The sequence below is a fragment of the Cornus florida genome, unplaced genomic scaffold, assembly GCF_030987335.1.
Source record: "Cornus florida cultivar Cherokee Brave unplaced genomic scaffold, ASM3098733v1 CherokeeBrave_3.0.0_Hap2_Chr05, whole genome shotgun sequence".
NCBI lineage: Eukaryota > Viridiplantae > Streptophyta > Magnoliopsida > Cornales > Cornaceae > Cornus > Cornus florida.
In genome coordinates, this window is record NW_026775575.1 from 97,699,396 (window position 1) to 97,722,038 (window position 22,643).

Consider the following 22,643-nt stretch of genomic DNA (forward strand, 5'->3'; position numbering starts at 1 on the left):
CTAGGAATTCAAAGTGCATAAAATAATAGTGTTAGTAAATGAGAGTTAGAGATAATAAAAGGGGAAACTAGAGAAGTGAATCCACCTACGCCCTAAATACATGCTAGATTAGGTCTAAATTTGGGGATAAATAGCATATATGCAATGGTCAAGAAATATGAAGCAACTCCGTTGCTTAATAATCATCAAGAAGTTCACTTAATCAAAACAAGAATGGTCTATCAAAAGACAACACATTTGGACTACCTAGACTAGGGTGTAGTATCAAATACATTAACTTAAGCAAAAGACCATCAAGCATTCAATCAAATGATGAAGCACATGAAGGTAAGAATCAAGCATAATCCATCAAAGGAGGTACCTAAGCAATGGAATATCAAGTTTCAAAATCAACATGCCTTGAAAACCATTCATAGTTAATATCTTCATTGTCACTATGAAAATAAAAGCAATAAGACTAATGTAAGAATCATCAAGACAAGCTAAATAACTCACATCAATCATTTAAACATGAATATTCATTACAAGAAGTAATAAGCTCTTAAACTATGAAAAGACCAAAGTTTATACATTATAATCCCCAAAATAGAACCTAATCTAGAACATGAACAAAAGGGGAGGCTTCATCACCTCCCTAGATGAGGTTTAGTTACCCATGAGTGAGCTAGAAGAAGGAAGAAGCTTGCCCTTTTCCTCCATTTTCGAGCTCCCTTCCTTTTGCTCCAAGAACCCTCTTCTTCTTGCTCTCTTCTCTCTCTTCTATCTTGTAGAATATAGGATAATGATATGTGTGGCCTTCCTTGCCTTATCTCCTTCAACAAAGCTCTCTCTCTCCTCCAAAAAAAACATCCCCAACCACCTCATAAAGAAGTAAGTAGAAAATGAGGAAACCAATGCACAAGTGGCTGCCAAAATGAGAATTCCCGAAGGCAATTTTGCCCCAAATTCGAGCACTCTAAGCAAGGCCTCGAGCGCTCGAATTTAGTGTAAAAATGCCCATGCTTCACTTGCTCCGCCCAGACCTACTTTGGTTAAACAGCCATAACTTTGCGCTCCGAACTCCGAATGACAAACCGTTTAAAGATTTGGAGAGATGATTCAGAGCTTTAAAAACTTCAAGTTTTGATGAAGACCCAAATCTCAAGTCTGGTTGGTCGAAAATGGGGAGAAAGGCAGTACTTCAGTGCTGCCAGGCAGTTCTGCGCACCTCTGGTAACAAGGCCATGACTCTCTGCTCCGAGCTCCGAATGATGAACCGTTTGAAGATTTAGAAAGCTAATTCAGAGCTCTAAATCTTTCATGTTATGATGGAAGTCCAGTTCTCGAGCTTTCTGGGTCAAAATGGCTAGCAAAGTCCTAACTCCACTGCTGATCTCGTGAAGCAATCTGCCCTAATTTCGAGCACTCGAAATTAGGCCTCGAGCACTCGAAAATTGGCCAGAATGCCCTATGCTTGGTTTGCTCATCCCGGACCTACTTTGGTAAAACGGCCATAACTTTGTGCTCTAAACTCCAAATGATGAACCGTTTGAAGATTTGGAAAGCTAATTCAGAGCTCTAAAAACTTCATGTTTTGGTGGAGATCCAATTCTCAAGGATGATTGGTCGAAAATGAAGATCAAGGCAGAATTTCATTGCTGCCAGGCAGTTCTGCGTACCTCTGGTAACAAGGCCATAACTCTCTGGTCCAAGCTCCGAATGACGAACTTCTTGAAGATTTGGAAAGCTGATTCAGAGCTCTAAATATGCCATTTTATAATGGAAGTCCAGTTCTCGAGTTTACAACGTCAAAATGGTGAGCAAACTCCTGACTCCACTGTTGCCAGAAATTCAGAATTGTGCCTTTTGATGGCCAAAACTCCACAAAGCCTTGATTTTGCTCCTTTTTTGGCAAATGGACCTGAAAATGCATAAAAACATAAAAATGAAGATAATCTACATAAATTAACATACAACGGACTTTACTAATGCAATTTAGGGCGCTTGAATATATAATATTCGGCGCTTATCACACTGCCGCCACCACCACAGCCTGCCTTGTCTTCTCAGGGTTCACGACCAGCTATGAGGGATACTCCTACTGTGTCGGCACAACAGTCTGGTGTTCAGATTAGTAGTTCACAGGCACAGGCACAGGCACCGCAGGGGCGTGTCTTTGCCCTTGCACCAACTGATGCATCTCCTGGATCTTCAGTTCTCCGAGGTATATTTCCAGTGTTTGGTTATTGGGCCCATGTTTTGTTTGATTTTGGTGCATTTCATTCTTTCATTTCATCATCATTTGCACTTGCATCTGGGTTAGAGGTCAGTTTTATGGATCGAGTGTTGTGTGTTGATACGCCAGTTGGAGTTTCAGTGTCTTTGAGCCGAGTCGTGAGGGACTGTTCCATTGTGATAGCCGGGAGGACTTTTGTGTTTGACCTTATCCTCCTAGAAATGACTAGCTTTGATGTCATTCTCGGGATGGATTGGTTAGCTTCCTTTCATGCCACGATCGACTGTTTCAGAGGAAGGGTTACAGTTTGTACTCCCGAGGGAGACTGTTTCTTTTTCGTGGGAGATCGGAGTGATTCCCACATTTCATCGTTTTATGGAATTCGTGGACGGAGTCGTGGTGATTACTTTTTGGCTACCCTTATAGCCGAAGAGGATGATGTTGTGGAAGAATATTATCCGGCAGTTGTTCGTGATTTTCTGGATGTGTTTCCGGAGGATTTGACAGAGTTGCCTCCACACCGAGAAGTGGAGTTCTCTATTGAGTTAATGCCAGGTACCGCGCCGATTTCTATGGCACCGTATCGTATGGCACCAGTTGAATTGGAGGAATTAAAAAGACAGCTTGATGATTTGAGGATGAAAGGTTTCATCCGACCGAGTGTGTCACTATGGGGCACACCGGTCTTGTTTGCTAAGAAGAAAGATGGTTCTTTGAGGTTGTGCATTGTTTATCGGAAGTTGAATCGCGCCACCATTAAGAACAAGTATCCTTTGCCAAGGATAGATGATTTATTTGATCAGTTGAGGGGAGCCAGTTGTTTCTCCAAGATTGACTTGAGGTCTGGCTATTATCAGTTGCGGGTTAGGGATGAGGATATCCCGAAGATAGCATTTCGTACACGGTATGGACACTATGAGTTCCTTGTTATGCCTTTTGGCTTGACTAATGCTCCAGCGGCATTCATGGACTTAATGAACCGCGTCTTTCACGATTACTTGGACTAGTTTGTGGTAATTTTCGTGGATGACATTCTTGTGTATTCACGATCTCGGGAGGAACACGAGATCCATTTAAGTATTGTTTTACAGATTTTGCGGGAGCACCGGTTGTATGCCAACTATGAGAAATGTGAGTTTTGGCTACAAGAGGTGAAGTTTTTGGGACATGTTGTTTCAGAAGGCGGAGTGTCAGTTGATCCATCAAAGATTGAAGCTGTTTTGAATTGAGAGCAACCCAAGAATGTGTTTGAGATCCGTAGTTTTCTTGGTCTAGCGGGTTACTACCGGAGATTTGTGAAAGATTTCTCCCGTTTGGCAGCGTCTATGACCCGTTTAACCCAGAAAGGGATTAAGTTTGCATGGAATGAAGCCTGTGAGTCATCTTTCCAGGAATTGAAGACAAGATTGACTACGGCTCCAGTGTTGGTGATACATGAGCGTGGCTTGGGTTATGTGATCTATTATGATGCTTCACGTGATGGTTTAGGGTGTGTGTTGATGCAGGATGGTAGAGTAGTGGCTTATGGGTCTCGACAGTTGAAGACTCACGAGTACAACTACCCTACTCATGATTTGGAGTTGGCGGCAGTTGTGTTTGCTTTGAAGTGTTGGAGACACTACTTGTATGGTGAAAGATTCGAGGTGTACTCGGATCATACTAGTCTCAAGTACCTTTTCTCCCAAAAGGACTTAAACAATAGACAGAGAAGATGGGTTGAATTCTTGGAAGATTATAATTTTGACTTGCAGTATCATCCGGGCAAGGCAAATGTGGTAGCAGATGCCTTAAGCCGAAAATCTCGTGGAACTTTGGCCTATCTGGTTATTCGGAAGTGGAAGATGCTTAAGGATTTGGCAGAGATGGGATTGTATTGTTTTGATGATGATGTTGACAGCGAGCCGACATTCTTGTTTAGTCTTATGGCTCAGCCTACTCTTGTTGTACGAGTGATTGAGTTACAGAGACAGGACCCGGATTTAGATGCCATTCACGCTTTGATCTCCAGTGGTGAGATAGTGAAAAATTGGGCTTTGTATACAGATTCAGGGGTTTGTTAGTGGTTCCTACTGTTTGTCGTGAGGATGTCTTACGGGAGTTTCACACTTCCCGTTTTGCAGTTCATCCAGGTGGTACCAAGATGTATCACAATTTGAGACGTCAGTATTGGTAGAACGGGATGAAAAAAGATGTTGCACAGTTTGTGGCTAGATGCCTTACCTATCAGCAGGTGAAGGCCGAGCATCAGAGACCAGCCAGTTTGTTGTAACCATTACCTGTAGCGCAATGGAAATGGGAGCATATTGCTATGGATTTTGCGACAGGTCTTCCAAGGTCACGAAGGGGCAATGAGTCCATATGGGTCATCATTGAAAGATTGACCAAGACAGCTCACTTTTTGCCTATTAAGGCAACAGATGATGCAGAGAAGCTTGGTGTTCTTTATGTGAAGGAGATTGTAAGGTTGCATGGAGTTCCAGTAACCATTGTTTCAGATAGGGATGCTAAGTTCACTTCAAAGTTTTGGGAAGGACTTCAAACAGCGTTTGGCTCAGCGTTGCACCTGAGTACGGCATTCCATCCACAGATTGACGGTCAGTCGGAGCGTACTATCCAGATTTTGGAGGATATGCTTCGGGCATATGTGCTTGACTTGGGTGGTAGTTGGGAGGATCACCTTCAACTTATTGAATTTGCCTACAACAACAGTTATCAGGCGAGCATTCAGATGGCTCCATTTGAGGCGTTGTATGGTAGACCTTGTAGATCTCCTGTTTGTTGGACTGAGGTAGGCGAGACAGCCGCCTTAGGACCTGACATTGTACTCGAGACTACTGAGAAGATTAAGTTGATAAGACAGAGGTTACTTACAGCCCAGAGCCGACAGAAGAGTTATGCGGATAAGCGGAGATGGTCGTTATCCTTTGAGGTGGGAGACCACGTTTTTCTTCGGGTTTCTCCACGGAAGGGATTGATGAGATTCGGGAAAAGTGGCAAGTTGTCTCCACGATTCATTGGACCATTTGAGATTTTGGACCGTGTAGGAGAGGTTGCCTACAGACTTGTTTTGCCACCACAGTTGGATAGGGTCCACAATGTTTTCCATGTATCAATCTTACAGAAGTACGAGGCAGATCCATCTCACATTTTGAGTTGGGTTGATGTAGACATTGATGAGGATGTTTCCTACGAGGAAGGACCAATTCAGATCCTTGACACACAACAGAAGGTGTTGAGGAACAAAACGATACCAATGGTGAAAGTCCTTTGGAGACACCACGGAGTCGAGGAGGCTACTTGGGAGCTCGAACAGGAGGTTCACTCTAAGTATCCAGAGTTGTTTTCTTCTCTAGGTATGTCTTGATTTCGGGGACGAAATCTTTTAAAGTTAGGGAGAATGTAATGTTTTTAACTTTATATATATATATATATATATATATATATATATATATATATATATTTATGTTAAAGTTAAATAAAATGTTATTCACCTGTGGGGCCTCACATGATTTATAAGCCAATATAATGACTTATTTCTTCTTCTCTGCGTATCAGTTTCTCTCTCATTCCAGAAGCTCTCTGGGCTTTTTTTTTTTTCTTTTTATGGTTTCAAGCTTCAAGGCTTAATTTCTCTCTCATCTCTTGGCAGATTTAGGTGCCGTTTGAGGCAAAACGAAGCCCACGACGAGCTCTACGCATCCATACGAACAATTCCAGATTTGGTGCCCTTCTTGGAGTTCAAAATTCAAGACCCATTTTAAGGATTTTGTGCAAATTTGAGGTAGGGGCACCTTAATCCACTACCTTCTTGTTCCATTGTGAGTTATAATCATTTGTTGTGCCAAACATGCTTTATTAGAAGTTAATTGTATCAATGATTATTTTAAATGTTGTCTAGAGAAATTCATGTATTTGAATGTGAGTTGTTTTATGTGTAAAGCATGTTTAAATGTATTTTGTTATATCTTAATGTGTTAATAATTACTTGGGAGATGTTGAACATGTTGAATGTTTAATTTTATGGTGTAGAATTTTAAATGTCATGACATTGAATGTATGGAACATATATACATGCACATACCATTGGGTTTGCATGAAATGGGAGAAATTGTTCTTGAAATAAATATGGGGAATTTCAGGGAAGTGTTTTTGATGAAATGGTTTTATGCGAAACCCGGTCGCTGCGGGGTTACCAACGGGCCAGAGGTTAATATAGCCTAGAGGGGACTAGGGAGTCGCCCTAGCGTGGTTGAGCTAGCTGGGCCCTATAATGACACCGCGGGGTTACCAAGGGTCAGAGACACTAGTCAATCCTCCTCTCGTGTCGCGGCGGGGCTACCAAAGGGTGGGCTGTATTAACAGTTTGGAAATGATGTTTTGGATTATAAAAATGGGGAGCGACACTAGCATGCATTGCATCTCATACCATTACATTGGATATACTTGACATTGAATCGTTATGCTGTATTATTCTCCGACATTGTATGATCCCCATTTCCCATTGGCCTATGCTTTGTTTGGATTCACAAGGACACAAGATGTGTGTCTTAAGTGTCACCTGCTGAGATTTATGCTCACCCTACTATTTATATTATTTTTTTCAGGTCTTGGAAATGAACTAGTGGACGACAATCCACCTCAAGCTTGAAAATTGTTAGAAGGTTATTTGCTATTTTGTATTTTGGCCGTTCTATGTATATTCGTAGTTGTGGAAATGTAACTAAGTTAGTATTCATGGTCTTGTAACTTAAGAACGAACTTATCTTTTGTTTGATGTAAATGAAACTAGTGGAATTATGGTATATGTTTCCATACAATTGTATCATGTAACGTTGTAAGACAGGGACTTTAAATATTAATCTTGTATTTTGGGACTGTAATTATGATAATTTAGATTAATTAGTGTGTGGATGTTCCACCATGAAAGGAACTATGTTAATGTATAATGAACGGATGAATGGGATGCTAGATGATTTTATGTGTTTTGTGTATTGGGACAGGTTGTTGAAGGCCCATTTTTAGGGGAGGTTATGCCGATTTTTTTTTTAAATTTTGGCATCAGCTAGGGTCGTTACAAGCATATGTCATAGTATCCAGATTATGGGTGTGAGAAACGGTCTTCTACCAAATCTCAGCATCGCCCACAAAATTGTAAGTAGCCAATGCAATCTTTAACTTGTTCGTTGCCAAATTCATGGCATTAATATGCTTCTCCACCCTATCCATGAAACTATCCGCAACAAGCGGATCTAGACCGCCCTTAAACAAAGTTGGCATCAATTTCACAAACTTTGCAATGTGGTAAAGAGTATCTTCTAACTCATTTTTCTTTGGAGGTGGTGGTGGTGGTGCCGGTGGTGGCACAAACTGTGACGATGACGCACCTGTCAGTCGATATGCATCAAAAATAGCCTCCTGAACGGCTAACCTCAACTGCTCCCTATTTATCTGAAAGAGTGGATCAACGGTCCCCCTCGCTTGTCCCTCTCTTGGTGGGACCAAATCACGTAATAAGATATCTTCCTCAACTTGCTCCTGATCCCTTTCCACGGGATTGGAACTAGAACTTTCCCCGGGATCCCTTCGTGTTGCCATGAAGCTATAAGAAAAGGAAACGGATCAATTACGATGACACTAAAATACGCACGAGAACGGAGTCCACACACGAATAAGTTGACAAGAATGGAAACACATAAACACCTTCCATACTTCCAAAATACCCAACTAAGGATAAACATAATCATAATAATATACAACAACATTAACCACTTAACACATAATGATATAAGCATTTAAACAATTAAGCATGCCTTTCAAATAATTAAACACCTTAACACATAAACATATAAGCATGCAATCACGTAAACAAATAAACAAGTAAGCAAATAACTCAACTCCTCATGCAATCCTAGGTAGGCTTCTACCCGTCGTTCTAATGGTATTCGAACTATCGCTCTGATACCAAATTTGTAACGACCCGAAAAGATACCAAAATAATAATAAAAATCAATAAAAATTTTGGCATGACCTTCGCAGAAAATGTCCCTCAACAACCTGTTGAAATACAAAAAATAATTGCATTGGCCTCACTGGGCCTTAAATCTAACTTATCATGTCCCAATGCACAATTCAGATATTATATTACATTTCCAAAATGGTTACCTACATACAAAAGTCCCGTTCCTCCATCTCATCCAAACATGGAACCCACTTAAGTTATATCAAATTACAGTCCATAAAATGTAGCTAGAATTAAAAGTCCATAGCTTACAACATTATACTAATTAAACTAAAGTATCACAAGGTAGTTAATATTACATTTACATAATACTAGAGTCTAATACAAAAGATAACAAAATAGAATGGGTCTTCAAGCTCATCTAAACCTGTGGTGGACCGTCGTCCGCCACCTCTTTTCCATATCCTGAAAAAATGTTAAAAATAAGGGGGTGAGCACAAGCTCAGTAGGAAGTGTCTAAGACACACTTCTTATGTCCCCGTGAATCCATACAATGAATAGATAAAAAGTGAACGGGATCATGCCATCGGAAAACACACATTCTCAACTACAATAACAAGTATATAACAAATATCAACCAATCACAAATTTACCACGATGTGATGAAGTGCAATGTTATACAAATGTCACTCCCCATTTTCGAAACAATTCCGTTTCAACAACCAAACCGTTAGTGTAGTCCGACCTAAGGCACCTCCATGGCGTTACGAAAGGAAGGTTGGTTAACTATCCACTACCACAGGGCACCTCCAAGGCGTCGCATCCGGCCTAGTTAACTCAACTACATTCCCTTCTAGACTATACCAACATCACGGACCACTAGGCGCCTCCTAGGCGTCCGGTTTTCGCAACACTTTTAGAAAATATTTTCCCCAAAACAATTTTATTTGTTCTAACAATTATTTTTCCCCCTTTCTCTTTCCCAATGGATGCATGAATGCTTCATGCTTCAAATCATTAATTTAACTATATGTTTTCACACATTTCCGTTTACATCATCATCACAATTTAATGAAAATTTCTAAACATTCATTTCTTTTATTTATTTATTTATAACCATAGCACCCATTTTTCTTCAAGACAATAAATAAATAAATAATCATGAAACATACAACACATCAAACACTAAGCATGCTCATTTACCGTAATGAAAATAGACATGTATATGAACTTAAATAACACATAGAATACAATTATCATTGTAATTACACATAACTATAATAACAACAAGCTAAGTAATTAAAATTTAGCATGCTTAGGATCAAATTTAAAGGGAAAAATTCACCAAATGCCAAGAAATTGTAGATTAGAACACCCCTACCTCAAATTGATGAAAACTCCCAATTTGAGCTCAAAAGCCCTAGAATTTCGAACTCCCTAGAGTGCACCAAAACTGAAATTGTTGGTACTCACACGTAGAGCTCGCCGTGCTCTTTGATTTGCTACAAATAGCACCCAAAAATTCCAAGTATAGGAAGAGGAATCAAAGCTTGAAATTGGAAAAGAAAAAGAAAAGAAAGGGAAGGGAAGCTTCTGGACAGAGACACAGAGAGAGAGAGATTGGTCTGTGAAATGGCTTTATGCCCTTTGTAGTGTTCTTAATACATTAGTGGGGCCCACTTGCTTTTTTTTTTTATAAAAAAAAACTTTATAACTTTAATATATATATATATTCATACCCATTACATTCACAAAGCATAGAAAACATTACACTACTTAGCTCAGTTTATTTGGATGTAAAATATTTTTTTATTTTCTGATATTTGGTTGTCGTAATATATTTACAAAAAAAAAAAATAAATAAATAAAAAATAAAAATAAAAAAAATTGACTAAAAAACTTACTCATTCGACAAGTTATTTTATACGTTCCGCCCGAAGGACTCAATCTCAACCTTGACCCAGTCCTTTGCAAACACCAAAATATAAAAATAAAAAAAAAGTATATATATTTTACGTACATCGAAGCAATGGAGCTATATATATATAATATAGGGAAAATTACATATAAATGGAGTTAAAGTTTCATATTTACTTAGAGACTGAGTCAAAGTTCCATATTTCTCTAAAATGGATTGCTGAGGTGGCACATGATTTTTTACTGTTTAGAAAATTGTGGTGCCTAAAATGCCCTTCCCTAACAAAAAAGTAGTACCTTCAGTTCAAAAAAGTAATACTTTCGAAGAAAAAGTAGTACCTTCGCGGGTGTTTAAAAAACATGGTACCTGGACACCAAAAAGTAGTACCTTCAGTTCAAAAAAGTAGTACCTTCGAAGAAAAAGTAATACCTTCGCGGAAGGGTATTTTAGGCACCACAATTTCTAAACAGTAAAAAACCATGTGCCACCTCAGCAATCCATTTTAGAGAAATATGGAACTTTGACTCAGCCTCTAAGTAAATATGGAACTTTGACTCCATTTATATGTAATTTTTCCTATAATATATTTTTAATGAAGATCGTCATTTTATGTCACAAAAAAACACACTTTACAAGAATGAAACATTATTAAAGAATGACACAATATAACAAACTCGATCACTTTGTAAACGTAACAAAATAGGACAGTTGGCAACACAGCTAATGGCTAGCTTAATATAAACCGCCGTTTTGTTCATAACACAACAGATTAGCGATTACTACTATGTCCCAAGACCCAAAAAACAGGTACACACCCAAAAAAACCATTTCTTTATCTCTTCTCAAGTGTCCACTTGTCATTTTATATGTACATCACGACGATGCTACACTTATGTCTCCAGCCATATCTAAAAAACCTTGCAGAGGCCGGCCCATCGTGAAAACCAACTCAAAGAGTACTCTCTCTGTGTATAAGTGTGTGTTGTTGGTGTAGTTATAGAAGGCATTAGCATTTTCTATTTCTTTTACAATAATGGCGAACAAGAGGAGTGAATTGTTGCCAAACATGGTTTTCATTGTCACACTCACTCTCATTTGCATTTTTAATTTCTATCCCACCATGGCTAATGAAGCAGGATATTTCTCTTCGGAAGAGAATGATGCCAATGAGCAAAGCAATTTAGAAACATACATTGTTCACCTAAAGCTGCCCGAAGGCGTAGATTTTTCTCGATCAGAAGACTTGGAGAGCTGGTATCAGTCCTTCTTGCCAGCTAGCTCGAATGAGCCCTCGTCACGGATGGTTCACACATATCGTAACGTGATCATTGGTTTCGCGGCTAGATTGTCACCAGAGGAGGTGAAAGCCATGGAAAAGAAGGATGGGTTTGTATCGGCTTGGCCCCAGAAAGTACTGCCACTACACACAACTCATAGCCCAAACTTCTTGGGTCTGCACCAGAATTTAGGATTTTGGAATGACTCCAATTATGGGAAGGGTGTCATAATCGGAGTTTTGGACACCGGAATCACCCCGAACCATCCCTCATTTAGCGACAAGGGAATGGCTCCTCCTCCTCCTAAATGGAAAGGCAGGTGTGAAACTGGGATATCATGTAATAACAAGCTCATCGGTGCCAGGAATTTCCTTAATCGAACGACACCTGAGCCGCCGCGCGACAACGATGGTCACGGCACACACACCACGAGCACCGCTGCAGGGAACATCGTGGAAGGTGCCAATCTGTTCGGCCAGGACAATGGCACTGCGGTTGGCATGGCGCCTCTTGCTCATTTAGCCATCTACAAAGTATGCACCGGCTTCGGTTGTCCCGACGGTGCAATATTGGCAGCAATGGACACTGCTGTCGAGGATGGAGTGGACGTGCTTTCTCTCTCCCTCGGGGGAGAATCTTTACCTTTCTATTCTGACAACATTGCCCTAGGAGCATTTGGTGCAATGAAAAAGGGCATTTTTGTCAGCTGTGCCGCCGGTAATTCTGGTCCGTTTAATGCTTCATTATCAAATGAGGCACCATGGATTCTAACAGTCGGAGCAAGTACTATTGACAGAAGCATAATGGCAACAGCAGTACTTGGAAACAATGAGACATTCGACGGCGAGTCACTATTACAGCCAAGCAATTTCACATCGGAGTTATTGCCCCTTGTTTACCCCAGCATCAATGGCACTGCATCGTGCAGTCCCCTAGCACTGAACAACACTGATGTAACAGGAAAAATAGTGTTGTGTGAGAGAGGAAGTGACCAAACAGTGAAGGATGCGGGCGGTGCTGCCATGATAGTCATGAACGACCAGATGATTGGCTATAGTACGTTTCCCGCTAAGTTTGTTCTTCCAGCAACATATGTGAGTTACGACGCGGGAATGAAGATCAAAGCTTATATAAACTCATCGGCAAACCCTACTGCTACCATCTTGTTCAAAGGAACTGTAATTGGAGTAAAGTCTGCTCCTATGGTCGTATATTTTTCATCCAGAGGTCCTAGCTTGGCAAGCCCTGGAATTTTGAAACCGGACATTATTGGTCCCGGTGTGAGCATTCTAGCTGCATGGCCATACTCTGTTGACAATACCAACACAACATCCACATTTAACATCATCTCTGGCACATCAATGGCTTGTCCTCATCTCACTGGCATCGCGGCGTTGCTGAAAAGTGCACACCCAGATTGGTCACCGGCTGCCATTAAGTCCGCGATCATGACTACTGCTGATCACTATAACCTCGATAACAAGCCCATTGTGGATGAAAGAATGCTTCCAGCTGACGTCTTCGCAACCGGGGCAGGCCATGTGAACCCATCAAAAGCGACTGATCCAGGACTTGTGTATGATCTCAAACCGGATGATTACATACCTTACTTATGTGGTTTGGGTTACACAGACAAACAGGTTGGAATCATCTTACAACGCACAGTGAACTGCTCTGATGAGCCAAGTATACCGGAAGCACAGCTCAATTATCCTTCATTTTCAGTTGTGCTCGGTTCTAATGCTAATACATACACGAGGACAGTGACAAATGTGGGTGAGGCTAATTCATTCTACACTGTTGACATTGTTTCACCTCCGGGTGTTTATGTGACTGTCAACCCCACTAAGCTCGAATTCACTGAAGTCAACCAGCAGATGACATACAGTGTGACATTTACTCGATCAACTGTCCGAGGTGACACCCCCAAAATTGTTCAACCATTTTTGCAATGGGTTTCTGCTACGCGTGTTGTTAGAAGTCCGATGACGGTTAAATTGGAGTGAAAAGGTAGAAGTGGTTCTGGCAAACACAAGCAGCATAATAATTTGTTTGAGCATTGTGAATTTGTGATGTGAAACGTCTCTCTGAAGTTTTCTGGCCAATCAATCTGATTAGGAAACCGCAACATTTGAATAATTAACTTGCTGTTATACGTATATTAATTAAGGAACAACAACATCGTCACTTGAATTGTTAATGCAAGTGGACTTCCTCGAAATAATGTACTAATTCTCTTTTTGACTTGAGGATCCTGAGTTCTATAATTCATATCTTCTCGTATCAATCAGCACGTTGGTTAGATAATCAATTATATGTTAGACATCACCAAATTGGTTGCATAAAATGTCATATCTGAATCAATTGGGAGGTGTTTGTCTTCAATATGAGGTTTGCTTACTGAGATCTAAGGAGCTGTTGGTATGGACTCATGCCATTGTAACCAACAAACTATTGTGACTTGGAATTTATGCCCAAATTCAGTCTTCCACTTTTTTGTTCGATGGATTAATTAATTAATTAATTTTATGTTTTCATCAAAGAACGATATATATATATATATATATATATATATATTGTGTACTAAAGCCCTGAAATAGTAGCTAGCAATGGAGAAAACTTCTAAAGCTAGTAATGGTCATGCCAAGTTCAGTCTTCCACTAGTAATGGGTTGTATAGCTCCTCCTTTTCGGTTAATGGATTATTCAAGTGATGTTCATCTCTATTGTTTTTTGGGTAATTAAAAAAATAAAAATAAAAAGAAAGAAAGAAGTGTTCTGAATTGATTAAAGTATATATATATACAGGACTCTCATACGGTTCATAATAACGGACTTTTCAATGGACCGAAAGTCAATTAGGAAAATTACACTTTATTATTTTATCAGACCTAACTATAATTAATTTACCATAATTAGTCAATATCTTTATTCAATCTCTCTCTCCATAATCTCTTCCATGGTCCTTACAATCTTAACCAGTACCGCCATATCCACAATTAGAAAAATTACACTTTATTATTTTATCAGACCTAACGATAGTTAATTTACCATAATTAGTCAATACATTTATTCAATCTCTCTCTCCATAATCTCTTCCATCATCCTTGCAATCTTAACCAGTACCACCATATCCACAATTAGAAAAATTACACTTTATTATTTTATCAGACCTAACTATAGTTAATTTACTATAATTAGTTAATACATTTATTCAATCTCTCTCTCCATAATCTCTTCCATCATCCTTGCAATCTCAACCAGTACCACCATATCCACACCATCACAACCACCATCTTCACCACTACAGCAACAACACAACTACCATATTTATTCTCTAAAATCGGATCAACTATTGAACACAAGTATTTCTATATGTCATGCGGTTTAAAATAATAGAATTTTCAACGGACCAAAATTCAATTATTCAATTACACTTTATTATTTTATTAGACTTAACCATAGTTAATAATGCTAACTTTAATACGCAATTTATTGTATAACACAAGTCAGATTCGTTGCCTATTCAAGATGATTTTTTTATAGTTTTGATATCGACACATGAATCAATTTTTACGGCATCTGCCATTTTCTACACTAGTGAAAAGGAAGAAAGGAGTGAGAAAAAACAAATATATAGGGTAGAGACAACAATGTATCCTGAATCTGAATATATATTTAATAAGAACCCTTCTTCATCTCATTTCTTTTGTTTTCCCCACAACAAGGTTACACACGGGAAACATAATCATGAGACTCAAATAGTATGGAACTTGTTCAACTTTTGCTTCTTTTTCTTTCTTTTTTTTTTTTTTTTTTAAAAAAATTCTTTACTTTACCCTCCCATTAATTTTATAATTACAATATAACATCAGGAAGACCTTTAGACATCATAAAATCACTTATTTATTTTATATGTATAAAAAATAATATTTTTGATTTATATTAATTTTTAAATTTATATATTTTTTGTTTTTTAATTCTCATATGTTGTAGAATGAAAATGGTAGTTGTGTTGTGGTTATAGTGGTGAAGATGATATCTGTGATGGTGTGGATATGACGGTAGTGGTTGAGATTGTAAGGAAGATGAAAGAAATTAAGGAAGAGAGAGATTGAATAAAAGTATTGGCTAACTATGGTAAATTGACTATTAAAGTTAACATTATTAATTATGATTAAGTTTGATAAAGTAATAAAGTATAATTAACTAATTGAGTTTTGGTACGTTGAAAAATTCATTATTTTGGACCATATGAGAGCTTTCCTGGTATACATATATGATGGTTATTTATTTGTTTGTATTTTTACTTTTGTTTTTCTTTCCTAAATCGTAGTTTATCTATGTATTGCATCGTTGAACTCCAAATCTCATGCAATTGGGTTTTCTAATGCAATTGTTTACTATTGTTACATAGAAGAGGTAATGTGTAGACAAAAAAGAGTACTTTAGTAGTATTTGATTAAGATTAATATTCGTGTGCTATGGGATGAAAATTTTAGTTGACAATGTGTATTCTCTCATGGTTGGTTATATTATGGTACAAATTTTTATTTTGTGAAAGTTGTTTTAATGATGGAATATTTATAAAAGGATTGTGTGCGCTCAACATATAATCGAATGAAAATATGAAGAAGTGGATGTCAGTTGAAAGAAATTATTTTGAAAATTAGTTGGGGGTCAGGGTTAGCGGTCTGCCGAAGAATGATCGAAAATTCGTTGGTGTGTATCGTATACATGTCGATGATTAATTTATTTACTTTGAGTTTTGAGTTTAGAGGTTGTTGTTTGGATTTTGATTGTGTTGGGTGTTTATATTATCACTCAATTAATAATTTTTAGAGTAAAGTGCAGTCACACCCCCTAAGATTTGGCAAAAGGACACTCAGAGGAAATTTATCTAGTTTTTGAACAAAGACACCTCCTGAAGGTTCAAAAATGGACAAAGACACCCCTTTACATGAAAAATTGACCAAATTACCCTTTGACCGTTTATGAGACTTTTTTAACTTTACAATTTAATAAATTGTACCAATCTACTCCCATGAACAATTTATGCATAAAAGAAAAAAAAAAATGTAGACTTTTTTTTTTTTGTTATTTACTTTATAAATGTCCCACCCAACTTCTTAAAAATGTAAATATCTAAAATGATTTTTTGATCTAATACATATATTTCAAATAAATTATATTTTTGTTATTACTTCTTTTCTTTTTCTTTTTTATTTTTAAATTCAGATTCTTAATTCTTTCATCTAAAAAAATTAAACCAATCTCTTTTCCTTAAAAATAAAAATATGGTACCAGTATAACTTTATGCATCTTATATTATATATCAAATATTATGCATTTTCCAATATAAAAGAAATAATAATAATAAAACAAAGGGAAAAAAAAAAAAAAAAAACAAACAAAAAAACAAAGGCATGCATAAAGTTAAGATGGTACCTATTTTCTTTTATATTGGAAAATGCATAATATTTGATATATTATTTAAGATGCATAAAGTTATACTGGTACCATATTTTTTATTTTTAAGGAAAAGAGATTGGTTTAATTTTTTTAGATGAAAGAATTAAGTATCTTAATTTAAAAATAAAAAAGAAAAAGAAAAGAAGTAATAACAAAATATAATTCATTTGAAATATATGTATTGAATCAAAAAATCATTTTAGACGTCTACATTTTTAAGAAATTGGAACATTTAAAAAAAAAAAAAAAAAGTGAACAATATAAAGTTTTTTTTTTTATGCATAAATTATTCATGAGGGTAGATTGGTCCAATTTATTAAATTGTAAAGTTAAAAAAGTCTCATAAATGGTTAAAGGGTAATTTGGTCAATTTTTTATGTAAAAGAGTGTCTTTGTTCATTTTTGAACCTTCAGGTGGTGTCTTTGTCTAAAAAAACAGATAAGTTTTCTCTGAATGTTCTTTTGCCAAACCTAAGGGGTTATGGCTGTACTTTACCCTAATTTTTATTATAATTGGTACTTTTTTTATGTCAATAACAAATGCTCTTAAAATTATAAAGACGCATCCAATATTCTATCTTACTGTATTTATGAATCTATAGCATATTTTTTATTGGACGGTTGTGCTCACTCCAATATTTTTAAGTAGTCTAAAAGAACAAAGATTTTCCGGAACTCACTTGACAGGGTTTTGCTTATTGCACAAGAGTCTTAGAAGTCTTGTCTTGAAATTTTAAAATTATGATTTAAATGAGAGTTTATGGTTATATGATAAACATAATATTCCTGTCAATTGTTTGTCTTTAATTTTGAAAAGTTAAAACATTGTTGAGGAATATTTATCTTTAATGATATATAAGATTATTTATTTCATCTTAATTTTTATATTATTTTACATTAATTTCATTTATCACTTCCTAAAATGCCGCATGACATACCATGCGTTTAAAAGCTTAATGTTACATTGGGCTAACCTAAACGTAGTACTCAGGACTGGTCACTTGTGGGATTCCTAACACATGTTGCAGTGGATTAATTCAAGTCAGACACATTTACAGATAAAAATACTGGTTTAGAAAACTACAAGATTGGGTCCAGAGTACCTTCCTTCTCTGGTAGACCTTTTCCTAGGTTAAGATTAACTATTTATCTAAAATTTTGTTTGAATAAGCTGTTCTTCTATTTCCAATGACAGTTGTGAAGCATAAACGACAAACTCATTTTGTAAACATAACAAGATAGAACAGTTGGCACCACAGCTAATGGACCGAGGAGTCTGCAAAATCCCAAAACAAAATTTCAAATAGCTCAAGATTAACCGCCATTTTTGTTTTTAACAGAACAGATTAGGGAGTACAACTAAGTATATACCCAAAAAAAATCGTCCGCTTGTTATTTTTTTTATATATACATCACGACCACACTTCACTCATGTCTCCAACCATAACTATGAAACTTTGCATAGGCCGGCCATCGTAAAAACCAACACAAACAATACTCTCTCTACATATATATATATGTGTGTGAGGTGTTGGTGTAGGTATACAGAGCACTAGCATTATCTATTTCTTTTACTATCATGGCGAACAAGAGGTGTGAAATATTGCCAAACATGGCTTTCATTTTCACACTCACTCTCATTTGCATGTTTAATTTCTATCCTATCATGGCCCATACGTCATTGTTTTTGAAGGGATCTCCATCTCCAATGACCCCACTTGATGCAAATGAGCAAAGCAATTTAGAAACATACATTGTTCTCCTAAACCTGCCCGAAGGCCTAGTTTTTTCTCAATCAGAAGACTTGGAGAGCTGGTATCAGTCATTCTTGCCAGCTAGCACGACAAGCTCGAATGAACCCTCGTCACGAATGGTTCACTCGTATCATAACGTGATCACTGGTTTCGCGGCAAGACTGTCACCAGAGGAGGTGAAAGCCATGGAAAAGAAGGATGGGTTTGTATCGGCTTGGCCCCAGAAAGTACTGCCTCTACATACAACTCATAGCCCTAACTTCTTGGGTTTACACCAGAATTTAGGGTTTTGGAATGCCTCAAATTATGGGAAGGGTGTCATAATTGGAGTTTTGGACACCGGAATAACCCCGAACCATCCCTCATTTAGCGACGAAGGAATGGACCCTCCTCCTCCAAAGTGGAAAGGCAAGTGTGAAAGCGGTATATCATGTAATAACAAGCTCATCGGTGCGAGGAACTTCCTCAGTGGACCGACACCCGAGCCACCGCTCGACAAGGGTGGTCATGGCACACACACCTCGAGCACGGCTGCCGGGAACTTCGTGGAAGGTGCCAATTTGTTCGGCCAGGCCAATGGCACAGCGGTTGGCATGGCGCCTCGCGCTCATTTAGCCATGTACAAAGTGTGCACCGGGGGTTGTCCCGAGAGCGCAATATTGGCAGCAATGGACACTGCGGTTGAGGATGGAGTGGACGTGCTTTCTCTCTCCCTCGGGGGCCCATCTTTACCTTTCTATTCTGACGTCATTGCCCTAGGAGCATTTGGTGCAATGCAAAAGGGCATTTTTGTCAGCTGTGCCGCGGGTAACTCTGGCCCGCGTAATGCTTCATTATCAAATGAGGCACCATGGATTCTAACGGTGGGAGCAAGTACTATTGATAGAAGCATAATGGCAACCGCAGTACTTGGAAACGGGGAGTCATTCGATGGTCAGTCCCTATTCCAGCCAAGCGATTTCCCACCGGAGTTATTGCCCCTTGTTTACCCCAGCATCAATGGCACTGCATCGTGCAGTCCCCTAGCACTGAACAACAGTGACGTAACAGGAAAAATAGTGTTGTGTGAGGGAGGTAGTGACCAAACAGTGAAGGATGCGGGCGGTGCTGCCATGATACTCATGAACCCGCAGACATTAGGCTATATAACCTTTCCTAGAATGTATGTTCTTCCAGCAACGCAGGTGAGTTATGATGAGGGAATGAAGATCAAAGCCTATATAAACTCGTCATCAACACCTACTGCTACTATCGTGTTCAAAGGAACTGTAATTGGAGTAAAGTCTGCTCCCATGGTTGCTTATTTTTCATCCAGAGGTCCTAGCAGAGCAAGCCCAGGAATTTTGAAACCGGACATTATTGGTCCCGGTGTGAACATTCTAGCTGCATGGCCCTACTCTGTTGAAAACAATAGCAACACAATATCCACATTTAATATCATCTCTGGCACATCAATGTCTTGTCCTCATCTCAGTGGCATCGCGGCGTTGCTAAAAAGCGCACACCCAGACTGGTCACCGGCTGCCATTAAGTCAGCAATCATGACTACTGCTGATCACTATAACCTGGATGACAAGCCCATTGTGGATGAGAGAATGCTTCCAGCTGACATCTTTGCTACCGGGGCAGGCCATGTGAACCCATCAAAAGCAAGTGATCCGGGGCTTGTGTATGACCTCAAACCGGATGATTACATACCTTACTTATGTGGTTTGGGTTACACAAAAAGACAAGTTGGAATTATCTTTCAACGCCCAGTGAACTGCTCAGAAGAGTCAAGTATACCGGAAGCTCAGCTAAATTATCCTTCATTTTCAGTTGTGCTTGGGTCTAATGCTAGTACATACACAAGGACCGTGACAAATGTAGGCGAGGCTAGTTCATCCTACACTGTTGACATTGTTTCTCCTCCTGGTGTTATTGTGACTGTCAACCCCACTAAGCTCGACTTCACTGAAGTCAACCAACAGATGACATATAGTGTGACATTTGCTCAATCAACTGTCCAAGGTGATACTCCCAATATCATTCAACCATATCTGCAGTGGGTTTCTGCCAACCATGTTGTTCGAAGTCCGATCATGGTTAAGTTGGAGTGAGAAGGTGGAAGTGGGGCAAATAAGCAGGTTCAAAATCTTCTGAAGCCGTGACAATTTGTTTCAGCGTTGTGATTTCGTGATGTGAATTGTCTGTCTGCTCAAGTTTCCTGGCCAATCAACTGATTAGGAAAAACCCAACGTTTGGAAAATCATAGTACTGTTTGCTCCTTGTGGGCTTGTTTCAGGCCCTCTGTTTGGGCTGCTTCTCTGTTTCTTCTATAGCGTTCTCTCTTCTTTGAATAAAGTGTTGATTTACCGGAAAAAAAAAAAATACGGTTATTCATAGATTAATTAAGGAACAAGCAGCGTCGTCACTTGATTGGTCAACGCAAGTGAACTTTATCAAAATAAAGTACTATTTTTCTTTTTGACTTGAATAATCTAATGATTTGAGGATCCTGTGTTCCATAAAAATCTGTGTTCCATAATCAAATTAAATGTTAGACACCATTAATTAGTAATGGGTTGCACATAGTCACGTACCCTCCTCCTTGTGACTAAAATTTAAGACCACGCACATCTTTTTTATTAGTACTAGTATTTTTTTTTTCCAATACTATTTCACTTACACCAGAAATGATGTTTTATAGCTACTAAATAATGTACCCTACATTCCGAAGCTTGGATACTATTATTAAGTTGGGGGCATATAATTTGAGGGGTAAATAACAATCTAAAGCTATAACATCTTTTTTATTATAGTAGGCTGCAGTACAATATCTACAGAGACATTTAGTAAATTAATCAAAAAAAGTTTTGGAGCTCAAGAAGTATCTTCTATGTTTACGGGCTTTCAAAAAATGAAAAAATAAATAAAATTTGCCACAGAAATTTAAGTGAATGGACTACAAGGTCAAACGGCTTAAAATCATATAAAATTGATGGAACCTAATTCAATAGCTTTATCCTAGTAATTAATCTGTAATTAAGAACTTCCATCCACCTTTAAAAATTGTTCATGAGACTGATTGAAATTAGAATGTAAGTTTTACAAAACTAAGAATATCATTAGATTGCAAAGTAACAAAAGTTGAAAAATATAAAAAAGAGAACAATTTCATTATTGTTCACAAACATAGAAAATATTACACCGAAGATCTTAATAGTATGTTATATTTCTGAATTTTTATGAAAGCAATTTCAATGGGCTGCTATTTTCAAAATATAGCATGTGGGTTTAAAACAGACTTTCCAATGGCATGCCAAATGAGCTACCGAAATATAACTTTACCAAATAGGCTGCCAAATATAACACAACATATAGCTATTGTCAAATCTGATATTGCTATCTTCCTTCTCTTTTCTCTCTCTCATGGGCTACCAATTTGGTGTTGGGCTACAAATTTGGTATTGTGCTTGTGTGTGTATATATATATATATGTCAGTTGTGTTTATATATATTTATATATGTGTGTCAGTGTTGTGTGTATATATATGTATATGTCTGTTGTGTGTATATATATATATAGATCTATGTCTGTTGTGCTTGTATATATATATAGATGTCAGTGTTTTTATTTATTTATTTTTAATAAGGCAAATAAGCTAAATAAAATACAAATACTCACAAAAAAAAAAAAAAAGGGGGTTGTTGAAAATTGTAGTTGGCAACGGTAGTTGAAAAATAATGATTGTTGTGTCAAAAAATAGAGGAGTCTGCAAAGTCCCAAAACAAATATTCAAACAACTTACGATTTACCGCCGTTTATGTTCATACAAAACATATTAGCGAGTACAACTAAGTCCAAAGCCCAAAAAATAGGTATATACCAAAACAAAAAAACATTTCTTTATCTATTCTTGACTGTCCAATTGTTTTTTTATATATACATAACAACTACCCTTCACTCCTATCTCCAACCATAATTAAGAAACTTTGCATAGGCCGGCCATCGTGAAAACCAACACAAACAGTACTCTCTCTCTCTATATGTGTGTGTTGTAGGTGCA

General features: G+C 37.8%; 2 protein-coding genes across 2 annotated transcripts; both read left to right on the plus strand.

Moving 5' to 3' along the window:
• Positions 1 to 11,125: 11,125 nt before the first annotated feature.
• On the plus strand, positions 11,126 to 13,375 carry LOC132309814 (subtilisin-like protease). The gene has a single exon (XM_059808087.1). It carries the CDS (start codon positions 11,126 to 11,128, stop codon positions 13,373 to 13,375), a length of 2,250 nt encoding a protein of 749 aa, XP_059664070.1.
• A 5,191-nt stretch (positions 13,376 to 18,566) lies between these two features.
• On the plus strand, positions 18,567 to 20,693 carry LOC132310386 (subtilisin-like protease). The gene has a single exon (XM_059808564.1). The coding sequence runs from the start codon at positions 18,711 to 18,713 to the stop codon at positions 20,691 to 20,693; it is 1,983 nt and encodes a 660-aa protein (XP_059664547.1). The 5' UTR covers positions 18,567 to 18,710.
• The last annotated feature ends 1,950 nt before the right edge of the window (positions 20,694 to 22,643 follow it).

Excerpts from the sequence above, each read along its gene's own strand:
- LOC132309814 (XM_059808087.1), top strand. The coding sequence starts at position 11,126 with ATGGCGAACAAGAGGAGTGAATTGTTGCCAAACATGGTTTTCATTGTC.
- LOC132310386 (XM_059808564.1), top strand. The coding sequence starts at position 18,711 with ATGGTTCACTCGTATCATAACGTGATCACTGGTTTCGCGGCAAGACTG.